Consider the following 13,555-nt stretch of genomic DNA (forward strand, 5'->3'; position numbering starts at 1 on the left):
GTTGCTTTTTTAATTCTTGTAAAATTCTTTTAAGTCAGCACATTATCCTGCAAATGTTTTAGGAATTAGCATATAAAGGCCTTACTAAATAGAAAAGAAAATTAAATGATCCTTTCTTTATCCCCCAGTGTTCATCAAAACCACATTTTCTAGATCAGTCCTCGACACCACTGGAAATTGTAGGTCACACCCCTTTGAACAATTTAAGACTAGGCAGTCTTCCTCCACACAATGTAATTTCTCATGGGGTACAGGTATCCAAAGCCTAGGGAAGGGAGATGGTTGAAAAAGTTCCACAGGGGATTCCAATATATCTCTGAGACCACACCCACTCCTACCATCCCTCCTCCCCTCCCTCAGGTGAGAAGGATCTTGTCTCCTAAGGAGAGGAGGCAGTATTAACACATTCGTCGTGTCATTATTAATAATTATTAATAAGACGTATGTATTAACAAATGGATTATATTACACATTTAGTTATATTTAATTTGGGCTCAAGTCACAATGAAGACCTTTTGGCATAACCAGAGTTAGAAGTGCATAGAATAGTGAGAGCAGAGTTTTATCAAAATCCAGTGATTTCTCCGTTTCAATTAAGTACATTTTCCCCATTTTTAAAACAGCTAGCCTTCTTACTGTGGAAACTTTAGAGGAAAGGATTGAACTTGGAAGATGAAAAATTCAGCTACAGAGTTTAGGATCAATTGGAGGAGGATTTATTAAATGGTAAAAAGATGTGCTTTTCATTTTGAAAGAGCAGAGAGGCAGTTTTTTACCCAACAAAGTAAATAATATAAAAAGGGCTTTGTTTTTTCATGGATCAGGCCTCTGGTATCTGTATTCAACTGGTGCTTTTTAAGTGTATACAAGTAATTTTTATTAACCAATAATTTATCAATATTACTTTTATCAAGTAATATTTGTTTCATAGCGTTGATGTGTAGTATCTCTTTATAGGATGCAATTTTGAGACACAATCTGCACCTTACTCTCAATTAGGCAAGTATACCTATTGTAATTATCTTTTACTTACGTGATTGGTGTGCTCAATTTCTTTCACAAAATAAATGGTGGCAACTTGTCTTATGTCAATAAAATTGTCTAATTGTCATTCTAACCCTATTATAGCAGTTTCTCAAACTCTTAAAAAATGGAAAAGATGTCTGTAGTGTTTAATGTTATGCCTCAAAGCTTACTTTTCCCCCAGTTTTCTTATACATCAGTACAAAGCATTCTTTATGAGCACTAAATATGGGTAAAGGTACAAGTCAGAGAGCACCTGTTTAGTATATGTGGCGTTTTAGATTGAGTCCTTTTGGGGTACTAGTCTATCAAGAGAGACACGTTTTCTTATCCATGTCAATTTTGCTTCCTATCTCTCTCCCCTATGCCTTTCACTTGGAATGACAACAGTTGACATTAAAAAGCTGTTGGCAGGTATGGAATAACCTTATTCTGTTACCAAATAGCAAAGACCAAAGTGCATGTGAGGTGTCTCACAGGTTCAATAAATCAGCAATTACATCTCTCGAGTGTGATATTTATAGGTGGCATTTAGAACTTGAGGCGTAACAATGTGTACAAAGACATCATTCTATCTGCACCTAATGTCGGAAATTCCTACTGCTCCAGCAAAATTTCTGACGTGTTAGTTTCAGGAGTAGCACGCAAACTGTGTTTTTTAAGTTATGCGGACAGCAACCTGTCCTACATGCAAGTCACAATCACTCATGTAAATTAGTTTATGTTGCTTATAGCTTCGCAGCTTGTGAGCTTTCACTAGAGCCAAGGAAAACTTCAAAGAGACTAGATGTTAGCACTTCTGCCGAAGGGATATTTCCTGATTTCACTCCATGTGTTTTATCCCTCCTCCATCTAGGACTCTAGCTCCTAGCCTCCCCGCCTCAGGGGTTACACAGGCATCTTAGCGCATCCCCTCTCCCTTTATGTCTCTGGTGCACTGTTCTGCCAGTCACCAGGTGAAGGGACTTGCACCTTCCAAAATCGATGCCACTTCACTCCCGGATCACCTGGTTGGGAGTGCAGTCTGAGCCAGGTAACCCCTGCTGAATCGGTTGTGTGTCCTCCGTCTGCTTCTGGTGCAGAGAGTACCAACTCCCAGGACGTGCCCCTGTCTGCCCTGGCCCTGGACGCCTCCTTCCTGCATGGCAGCATGAAAACGCTACACAACGCTCCTCACCTGCCCAGGAGTATGTTATGGTGCTGAGCTTGTTGGGTCTGTCTTAATAACCTGATTCCCTTCTGTTGTTCCCAGTGGCCTGGTTTGCTTTCGACCCTGGCTCGGCGCACTCCGACATCATCCTCTCCAATGACAACCTGACAGTGACCTGCAGTAGCTATGATGACCGGGTGGTGCTAGGGAAGACTGGCTTCTCCAAGGGTGTCCACTACTGGGAGCTCACGGTAGATCGCTATGACAACCACCCTGATCCTGCCTTTGGCGTGGCTCGCATGGACGTGATGAAGGATGTGATGTTAGGAAAAGACGACAAAGCTTGGGCAATGTATGTGGACAATAACCGGAGCTGGTTCATGCACAACAACTCGCACACCAACAGGTACCCTGCAGCCCCCAAACCAAGCCTTCTTCACGTTGGCTTCTGATCAGGAGTGAGAGCCCCAGTTCAAAAACCTATTACATAGACCATATTCAGGAAATCAAGCAGGTGGTCTACATTAAGTAGCACAGGCAATCTATGAGCCTCAGCTGAGTCAGTGCTGGTGGTTTACTTTCTATATAATGATAGAGACTTGAGTACTTTCCTACTCCCTTCATTGCTGTATTTCACCCATGCCTGGAAACTAAGAATCCCAATGGATATCCATTATAAGAAAATCCAGGATGCTGAAACGCCCAGACCTACAACTTATCAGAAAAGCACTTTTGGACAAATTACTTCATTTTTTGAACCTCAGTTTCCAAATCCACCAAATTAGCATAATAACATTTTTCCTTGTGGGAATCTTCTGAAGGTTAAATGAAATCTGTGAAAATGCCTTACATTGGAAGCACCTGAAAATAGTAGCCATTGTTCTTATGACGATTCATTAACCTAAAGCTTATGGATGCCAATTTGAATGGCTTTTTACTGAAAGAGAACTCTCTTATTACTCTATTAATTCAGAGCAGCCAGTTTGCTAAGGAAAGGAAATACAGTAATCCCCTTGAGGTTTTCTTCTACCACCAAAATATGGATCATTATAATTGAACACATACTATAATGGATTTCCTTTCTCATTTGATTGTGTTCCTCAAATGTATTTTTCACAAATTTCCTAGGCAGAGAAATTTCTACTGTGGACTCTGGTCCACCTTATGCTCCAAGATTTCCCCAGGATACATTCTCATTAGTGTCTCTGAAAAAACAAAACAAAACAAAAAAAACAGTAGTGTTCAACCAGATCAAAAGGAAAGCAAGTCAGACATTGGTAGGATAATTGGACTCCACTGTTTTATCTTTTTCTGTATGCTCATCACTGACCCTTCTCCAGCCTGTAGACTCCTAAAGCCCCTTTTCCCTTGGATATAGCTTCTATAGCATTCAAGTTTGTATTATTCGCTGTCACTTGAAGTGAACACACACACCATTTCACCATGAAAGCAAATCCTACTGGATATAGATAAGTGGTTATCTTCAGTGATTGGCATTTTGGGGAACTCTCTGTCAATAGATTCTCAGTGCTATCACCCAAATGCCACACTTACTTTTTCCCTTTTAGCATCTTTATTTTGAAGGAAGGAGTGAATAATGACATAACCATCACACTATGCAGAGGAAAACATTCTTAATGCTGAACACATCTGCTTGCATGCAACCTGCATGTCACTTGTGCTTTCATTGTTAAACCTGTGAAGTAACAAGAGGCAATTTGTAAACCTGTCTTTTAATGACTATGTACAATCTGTATCCTGCATGCAAGAGGAAATGAATGACACAAAGTTCTGTGCTCTGCTGAGATGAGGATGAAGTTCAATATTGCTAGATCTCAAAAAAACGGGAAAGACAAATCTGATCATCAATGTTTAATGGCATTTTGTGAAACCATCATTTGAAGCATAAGACACAATTCTTTGTAAAATGGCATTTGTATGCAGGTTTCTTAAAATCACTACATCTCAGAGTATAATTATTTCACCGTACAGAGAAGAAGCCTCTTCTTCAGTGCTGTCATTTCACAAACAGCCTCTAAGTTCTTAATTCAAATGCAACAAGCCAAAAAATTACTATCCTTCTGGAATGAGTTTTACTGTCTAATGGATAACATAAGGCCCCAAATCCAATTTCTCATGCATGTGGTTTAGGTGCAACCAAAGTGCTTCTTTATTTTGACTTTCAAATTAAGTCACTTTGTATTTAATGATATTTAATTCACACCATTTATACAAAGTGTGCAATATTCCTGGAGTCAGAGCTCTGATAGCTCAAAGGCGACTTTTCCTAGTCTTTAATGTTTGGTTTTCTACTGCTGTGACTCAGTGGTAGAGACCCTAATGAATGAGTTCACTCTCAGCAACAGCAGAGCAACTCACAAGGGCAGATATCTCCCCCTAGGAAGTGAAAATTGATGGTGGCGGGGAGGGAGCAAAAAATCATACTCTTTTTATGTATAAAGCACACATACACACACAGTACCTACAGGTATACAGTATATCTGCAGTATTAAAATTTATGTGCAAGGGATGATTAGGGAAAAAGTTTTGGGGTAGTGATGATTATAAACAGTTTGCAAGACACTGGTTTCACCACACAAAAGGAGGGAGCTTCTAGAGTGACCACAAGGAAGTGAACCCCAATTTTTTTCTTTTCCTACAGAACTGAGGGAGGGATCACAAAAGGGGCCACAATTGGGGTCCTCCTCGACTTAAATAGAAAAAACTTGACATTTTTTATCAACGATGAACAACAAGGTCCCATAGCATTTGATAACGTGGAGGGCCTGTTCTTCCCTGCGGTCAGCCTGAACAGGAACGTGCAGGTAAGTACCCCACCCCTGAGGTTAAACAGCTGTTGCTGGCTGCCGGTTCAAAGGCTGCCCAGGGCCGTTGAATCCAACCGGAGAGAGGGAAGCTGACAGCATAAGGCCCAGACCAAGATATGAAGGAGACGAGGAGAGAAAGGGATCAGTGCTGACAACTTCTATTATTCCACACCAAGCATAAGCACCTGCTTTATACTTGGACACCGACTAGTTAATAGCGCATAGGAAACTAGAATTCTCTTCATGGTTGGCTAGTGATCATCTCTGTAGCTCTAGTTTCACCTCTAAATAGAAATGAAAGCCAACTGGCATGAAAACAAATGCAATGACTTAACAAAGCTCAGGAGTGCCTGAGAAGAGGTGAGGGTGTAAGACTGAAGCATTAGTATCGGTATCAGAAAATCTGAGCATCTTCTCTGCATTCTTGTTTGGCTGTTAGGTCCTAAGGGGCAGAAAACATAGTCCCTACCTACAACTTTGTTAATTATTATTTATTGTAGAATAAAACAACAGCTTCTCATTTATCCATTCAGCAAATATCTACAGAATGCCTTTAATGTGCCAGGCACAGTTATAAGTGTTTGGGATACATCAGTGAAAAAAAAAAAAAAAAAATAAAAAGCTTGCCTTCATAGAACTTACATCTTAGTGATAGGAGACAGACAATAAATAGTAAACATAATTACAATGTTAATCAGATGGTGTGTCAGAAGGGTGTTTAGTGCAGTGGAGAAAAGACCAAGGACCCATGAGTGCTGGGGTTGGGAAGGGCAGCCGCAGTCTTAAATAGGATGGTCAGCGTAGGTGGGGCTTTTTGCAGTTACCGGTAAGCTGAGCCTTAAAGGAGTGAGGGAGCGAGTTGCGTGGAGCCTTCCAGACGAGGGAACAGCCTGTGCACAGTTTCTAAGGCATGAGGGGCCTTGCATGGGCAAGGAATGGTGGAGAGACTCTTGGGCTGGGGCCTGGAAGGGGGACCAGAGCCATGCATGGGGGAAGAGCTGTGCCCTGCCAGCCGCTGTCAGGACTCAGGGTTTCACTTCCCTCCTGAGCTGCGCATCTCATTAACAACTATGAGCCTCATTCCACAAATGGCTGTCTTAAGATAGGGCTTGAGAATTACAACACTACAGATGACTTTTGCCCTATCCAGAACCAGCCTTGGAAACTATTTATCAAAATTCATTGTTGTGTTTCAGTATGTGCAGTAACATTGATTGCAAACTAGCAGCCCCTGCCCTTCTCTCTTCCTGCAAGGAGATGGAGTTTTTTAGAAGGCTGGAATCTAATCTTTCACAGTTCAGCCTCTACACTTTAAGAAAGAAAAACATAAATTACCCTAGAAGCGAGTCTCAGAAAAACCCCATTCAAGGTTTTTCACATTAGCCATTTCCCTTTCAAAGAATATTATACTAGATGCTCTTCAGGGGTTTTCAGGACCTTCTGATTATCTATTGATAAAGACTCTTGTGCTGGAGAAGACAGGGACACGAACTGCATGAAATGGTTCTAGTTTTATCCATAGTTATCCATTGAGGTTTGGGGATACACGGAAATTGGTGAAATAGTATAATGCTATGTTTTTTCACAACTGGCAATCATCTATGCAACCCCAGAAAGAAATGTTCGCCCTAATTGCAATAACTAGCAGACAAGTAATAAGGGAAGGGCTGTCTCTGCGAATCTGTCCTCTATCCATGGATTTGGCAGTGGTCACTGTGGTGTGGCCAGCAGGCTCCTCTATCTGAAAACCAAGTCCTGTGTCTTCAGTTGTAAGGAACACAATCTCCCCCAAATCCTTTAAAAGAGGCAGGTGACTAAGAACCATATAATCAAATGTCACCAGGATTTGAGAGCCCGCCATGGTGAGCAGCCTCTTACCATCGGCAGGATTCTTCTTGAATTCCGTTTAATGCCTGCTAGCCTAGATGTTTAAAGAGAAGGAAACAGAACACTTTTTGAGTTAGGGACACACCCACGGTACACTGTGTAAAGGGACAGGGGGATGCACGATGCCTCTCAGGACTCACAGTCTCATTCCCCAGGTCACGCTGCACACCGGGCTCCCAGTCCCCGACTTCTACTCCAGCAGAGCATCAATAGCCTAAGGATGTGCCGTGGAGGTGCCAGCTGCCTGTTCTTACCTCCGCCTGCGAGAGCCACAGCAAGGAGCTCAGCCAGCCGTGGTGGGGTGCAGAGTTGGCAGGAGTGGGAGAAGGAGGAGAGAAAAGCTGGTCCTCTGCAGTCTTCACACCCACAGCTCTGCCCTTTTCCCTTTCAACCTCTCCTCTGCTGTCATGCCTGCTTCCGCTTCCATGTCCCACAACTCTAACCAACAAAGGACCTAGACAGCCCACCATGTCACTTGGTTTCCACTCCCAGATTTTGCTTTTATTTAACTTAATTTTTTATGTAGGTGAGTTATATTTTCTTTCTTTTCTGATCAGGTTATTGGTGACTTACTGGACTGGCACTGCCAGGAGAAAATTCTCCTGCTAACTTTTTTTCTTAAGCTTTCTGTCAAACAATGAGGTTATAGGGGGAGGTAGGGAAGAATGAGCTGAATTTGTAGCATACAGCTTACCTCCTAGAATGTTCTTGCCCTCTTACCTCTCCTGTAGCGTTAGCTCTGCAGAGCTAAGCTTTGGGAGAGTGAATCTATCACTGAGAAGTTTTACTACTCATTGAAGCACAAAAATATCCGCTACACAGGTTCCCATCAGGGTAGGATTGTTAGGATGGCCCTATAATTAGGATAGGCCAGAACCCTGGCCACTGTATAAAACTGGAAAGTCTCTAAAACACAGGCAAACCAGGGGACTTAATGATTTGGTTCATTTATTTAATAAAAGCTTTTAATTGAGAACCTACTATTGACCAGGCACTGTTCAAGACACTAGAACATTATGTTCTAGATACTGTGGGGACACAGTGGTGAACAGACAGGCATCGTCTCTGCCCTTCGGAGCTTATATTCCAGTAGGAGAAAAAGCAAAAATAAAATAATTATAAGTTGTCATATGTACTAGAAAGGAAATGGGCAAGGGTCAAAGAGACTCATGGGCAAGATCTTTCAGGCTTCCTAGAATGATGCTAAAAATCTACACATTCTGGCCATAGCACCAGAAATGTACCAACTCAATGCCTTTTCAGCTGTGCTATTTAATTATGGTAGCTGCTGCCACTCATCACAGAGCCCTTCTTGGTAGAAATGATGTCAGCATTCTTATTTGCTGATGCTGCTATGATACCACGCCTTAAAAATTGACAGTTGAAGAAAAAAGAGTGACCAGAGGGCAAAGGACCCATTCTCAGTAATGGGAGATCTTGAGTTGCAGTCCACAGCATTCACATTCTCAGGATAAACATGCTTGTCTCCATATAGACTATCTGTGCCTGTTATGAATGAAAAATCCATCCACTCTGCTGCCATTCACAGCCTAATTTTCTGGAGTAGTCCAAACAAGTTTGGAAAAACATGGGATTGTATGTCATTACTATGACTGATAGCAGAATAATAATGCATCTTACTTCTATATAGACATAGACTTACATAGGTTACCCTTGAAATTCGTTAGTTTGTTATGAAGTTTTAGGAAAAGTAGGACCCGGAAAGAACTTCTAATTAGTTGTCTAAATATTTTCAGTGAGCCAAGAAATTCACCATGAAAAAACAAGAATAACGAATAGAAGGGAAGAGACAGGATGGGAAAGCTAACAAATTAAAGTGTAGGCAAAAAGGAATATGTGTAAATAGCTAATTATTTACTTTTGTGCTTACTTTATTTAGATTATTTCTATCAGTTACAATCTTTTTCTAGTTAAGTGTACCTAATTTATGGAATGGGTGCTATCCCGTTTATGTGTGTCTTGGTTTTTCTTGGCTACAGAAAAACTGTTGCAGGGCAACACTAGTTTGATATTTGATTTACTCTCCAATGAGACTCGATGGCTGGGCCGTGGTAGACTCATAGTTCCTCTTGTTCTTTATTAAATTCATCCTGCTAATTAGATTTCTAGTGACTTGTAACATGTAATTTACACTGAATTGCAATTACAGATGCATATAACTACTATACTAGAAAAAAAATTGTCATTTCTGGTGTGCCAATAAATGATTTTTATGAGAGAACAAAATGTCTCTAGAATTTCTTAGTTTTTATCTATTGGGGATGACAGTTCACCTTTGTCAGAGCGATGTTTCTTCAGCAAGGTCTCATTGGAAAGGCCCCCAGAGCTCTGGAGAGCATGCGTTCTTTCCCCTGTTTCCTTGGGCATGTGGCACTGCCTTTTGGTTTTACTCATATGAAATTTAACCTGATGTGAAATGTCCAGTGGAGATGTTTGGGGTCTGCCTCCAAGCATTGGGGATTTACTTATGGTTTTTTGTTTTGTTTTGTTTTGTTTTGTTTTAGACAGAATCTCACTCTGTCACCAGGCTGGAGTGCAGTGGTGCAATCTTGGCCCACTGCAATCTCCACTCCTGGGTTCGAGCAATTCTCCTGCCTCAGCCTCCCGAGTAGCTAGGACTACAGGTGCACACCACCACGCCCAGCTAATTTTTTTGTATTTTTAGTAGAGACAGGGTTTCACCATGTTGGCCAGGATGGTCTTGATCTCTTGACCTTGTGATCCACCCGTCTCAGCCTCCCAAAGTGCTGGGATTACAGGTGTGAGCCACTGTGCCTGGCCTACTTTATTTTTAAAAAGCCACAAATTTGGCTTGCAATTTTATAGTACTGCAAAACAGAGTGTCACTGACTTTTTCAAACCTAGCTCCTTTAACATTTCTTTGAATGGCGAAACGATACCATTGTTTTTAAACAATTACAACATTATTCATCTACCTAACGTTGTTAGCCACTAAAAAGAATGCCTTGTTTCTTGATTAAAGGAAAAACATTACCTACAAATATATGGTCTGAGTTATAACCTCACAGAGTGGAATAGTACACAGTTGGTAGCTGCTGCTGCTCTCTGTTGATTCCAGTTTCTGCACATTCCTCTTTCTGTCACGGGATCCTTGGGGTGTCACTTCACCAGCCAAAAGCCTCTGTGGCTGGCAGTGCCTTCTGCCTGAGTACTGCCCGCACCTGCTGGGCTCATTCTGCCCACTCGGCCTGGCAGGCTGTGCTCGGCTCACACTACCAGCCTGGATCCCACACCTGCTAAGAGTGAGTCAGGCACAGAGTGGCAAGGGGTGTGTGGGCAAGTGAGCTCTGGGTCTGGCCACTGCACACAGCCAGGCAGGCCGGCTGCTGCAGCAGGGCAGGCAGCTCCAGGCACCAGCACAGGTGTTGGCTCTGTAAGAGGCTATGGCTGGGCCAGATGTACTGCACACAGCTTCCACTACAGGAACATGCATCTGGCTGAAGGGTATGTGGTGGCACCCGGAAGCTTGGAGACACCAGGAACCACAGAGCCCCAAAGAGGGTGTCACAGCCCTGGCTCCAGGAGCCCCAGGTATGGGCTCCCAGAAGGGCCACAGCTCTTCTCTCCTTCTCATCACCCGCAACATGGCGAGCTGAGGGTGGTGGCTGAGGGTTTCAGCCATGTTTGTGTTACAGCTCTTTCAGACCCACCATTCAGCAGGTCCCAAGTTCTTGTCCTGTATCCAGGAAGAATGAGGTATGTGGACAACTGGAGGGTAAGCAAGGCAGAAAGGAGCTTCATTGAGTGACAGAACAGCTCTCAAGAGACCTGAAGTGGGTAGCTCCCTCCACAGACAGGTCACCTTGATGTCTGTGCAGACCCCAGCAGAGAGGAGACCCAGAGTGGGTAACTCCTTTCTGCAGCTGGTAGTGTCGACGTCTGGCCGAGCCCAGGGTTTTTATGGGCTCAGAAGGAAGGAAGCGTGTACAGAATGACCCATAGGCAGACATGGATGGGCCTGGAAACAGCATCATCAGTTCTCACTCTGGGCCACGGACTCACCCCAGAGCTGGCAGCCTGGCCCCCAAGCTTCAGGCCATCCCTGGCTTGAAGGTAGGGGTTTCACCGGGGACCTGCCCTTTTCTGTCCAGGAGCATGACTTCCTCCTGCCGCCATCAACATGCCTTCCACAATACCCAGGATGTTCAGGCTGAGGGGTTCCTGCAGGCCTGCACTGGGCTGTCTTCGGCTCCACCTCGGCCTCCCTCCCATGCTCATCAGCACCCAAAGTTCAGAGGGGGCTGAGGCAGCAGAAGGCTAGTGTGACAGTGCTGTCCCAAGCACACGCACACCTGGGGGGTTTCCGACAGCACCCAGGCTTGACCACAACTTTGCTCCACCCCAGAGTGGGCACCAGGAGCAGGGAGAGGCCAGGGTGCAGGAGCAGGTACTTCTGAGCCTGTGGGGGGAGGGGAGTTTCCCAGGCCCCCAAGAGCACAGGGATGCCCAGGTCCAGAGTTATGGCTGGGCTGCTGCAGCTGCACCTGGGAGCATGGGGCTTTCGCCCTGCCGACTCAGTAGGGAGCAGGGCTCTCGTCTGTTCCCAGCCCCTAGTGGCCCCAGACTCACCTTGCCCCCTGCAGCCAGAGTCTTTGCAGCAGTGGCTCCAGATGGGCCGCTGGTGCCATCATTTCCACTACCGTGATACTTTTTTCTTCTTCCTCTGTTGGTCTCATCTCTCTTCTGGTTTTCTGCTCTTCTGTTTACTACCAAATGGAACACATTACTTATGTGTTACTCTTCTTGTGGTACTAAAGTTAATGGAACTTCTGATTCCCCGTATTTCCTTATAGGAGTGATTAAATGATTTGCAAGAAATCATTTTATTTTCTAGAAATGAGGTCCCTTTATTCTACTGTGGGCATTAATCTTTTGCCTATCTATTCAACTCACTGAGAAGAAAGGAGGCCTTGCTATTGAATCCAGATTTCTGATTATGAATCAAGGGAACTATAATAAACAAATTCTCTGGTCACACTACCTTATGATTTATATGAACACTCTAAAGACACCTGTATGTATTTCTCAAAATATGTGCTAGCCGTTTCCACTAAGGCTGATGTTTAGGGAAGCGTGGATCTAACCTAATACATCACATACAACTGAGGCTACCTAAATGTTGTGTTTATCTGAAGAACCAACTTTTTGGATAAACACAAAATTTGGAGTACTGAATATGAGATGAGTGAACAACAAAAGCACCTAAATAGATGTACAGAAACCTCAGTCTGGGCCTTTCAGTTTGTTACTTCTTCACCCTACCATGGCTGTGCTAAGAAAAACTACAGAAATAGATGTGTGGGCCACTGGGAAAAAAGAAAAAGGATCAACGTTTTATCAAATTTCCAGTACAGAATTAGACAGTGGTGGTGGTTGCATAATCTTGTGAATATACTAAAAACCACTGAAATATATACTTTAAGAAGGTGAATTACATGGCATGTAAATTGTATCTTAATACAAAAAAAATTCCATGACAACACTCAAGGATCACTCAGCAGGAAGCAAAGTGCATGGACAGTGCAGGAGCGCTGTCTCAGGCCCCATCAGGCAGGATGCCACCCTTTGCCAGGGCTGTGCTGTAATGCAGTCACTGTGGGGCCATGTTGGACTGGACCCTGAGTCTCATGAGTTCTCTCCTTCCAGCCTCCCTCAAATTACCCATAATAGTCTGCTCCTATTTCCCCAAACCTGTCCAGATGTAATAAGCTTCTCAATTTTCTAAAGCTCCTCTCCAACTTATATCTTATATTCTAAACCCTCCTGTATTATCCTTGTTCATACATCACAGCCATCTGTTTTCTTTCCTAATTAAATGGACCCATCTTTATCTTATCTAAACCCACTTCTAGTACCAAAGATTTATTGACTTTATTTATTTATTGTTAGGTTGCCATTTAACAAACAATTTTTAAGGAAAGATGGAGGTATTAAATATGAACTACTCTACACTCTGTTTCTGAACTGTGTTTTCAACCTAGTAGTTTAGTTAGTTTATAATGAGCAAATCACCTGCAGTAAATGAGGATCCTAATTGTTCCTGCTGTAATGCTCATTTTCATATGTGATCTCAATGTATTTTCCTAATTGCCTGGTGGGCACCGTTTCTGTCAGATGTGAAGAAATAAGTCTGCAGGCTTATTGGTTGGGCAGGCTTGCAATGATGACTAGATGAAGGTTAATTGTAGCTTCTCAAGAGGTTGATTTTATCATTGGCATTTTGGCAGAAATAACAGGCTTTGCAGAATATGCAAACTTTATCTAGGTGTAGTGTTGTACTAAGACCTGATATACCAGCAGAAAACCACAAATTTCTTTATAGGAAAGAAATCACTCAGTCTTTAAAATTTCTGAGGTCCAGCCAAACCTCCATGCCACTATCAAATTCCACATCTTCAAGATTTCAAGTCAGACCAAGAATTAACACATATGCTGAGGCTAAGCTACCTATCATCCTAGCTAAGGGGACACTTTGCTTTGATATTAAGAGAATCTGAGCACCTGCTCTCCTTGCCTTAGGGATAGGGAAAGAGAGAATCCCAAGGAATCAGATGAAACACTGAGTCTATTTTTTTTTTTTTTTTTTGAGACACAGTTTCGCTCTTGTTGCCCAGGCTGGAGTGCA

The 13,555-nt window shown here is 43.0% G+C and overlaps 1 protein-coding gene across 10 annotated transcripts in view; it reads left to right on the forward strand.

Annotated features, from left to right (window-relative positions):
* TRIM9 (tripartite motif containing 9) overlaps nt 1-8,637 on the forward strand; it is a 115,337-nt gene extending 106,700 nt beyond the window's left edge. For 4 of the 10 annotated variants that reach the window (XM_032134867.2, XM_032134868.2, XM_058429784.1 and 1 more), the window contains 3 exons: nt 2,276-2,579; nt 4,836-4,998; nt 7,044-8,637. In XM_032134867.2, the coding sequence (XP_031990758.1) occupies nt 2,276-2,579; nt 4,836-4,998; nt 7,044-7,106 (530 nt within the window). In that variant the 3' untranslated portion in view covers nt 7,107-8,637. The other 6 variants (XM_032134865.2, XM_058429783.1, XM_032134866.2 and 3 more) reach the window with 5 other exon arrangements.
* The last annotated feature ends 4,918 nt before the right edge of the window (nt 8,638-13,555 follow it).

Source organism: Hylobates moloch, unplaced genomic scaffold (assembly GCF_009828535.3).
Source record: "Hylobates moloch isolate HMO894 unplaced genomic scaffold, HMol_V3 SCAFFOLD_16, whole genome shotgun sequence".
In the NCBI taxonomy this organism is placed as follows: Eukaryota; Metazoa; Chordata; class Mammalia; order Primates; family Hylobatidae; genus Hylobates; species Hylobates moloch.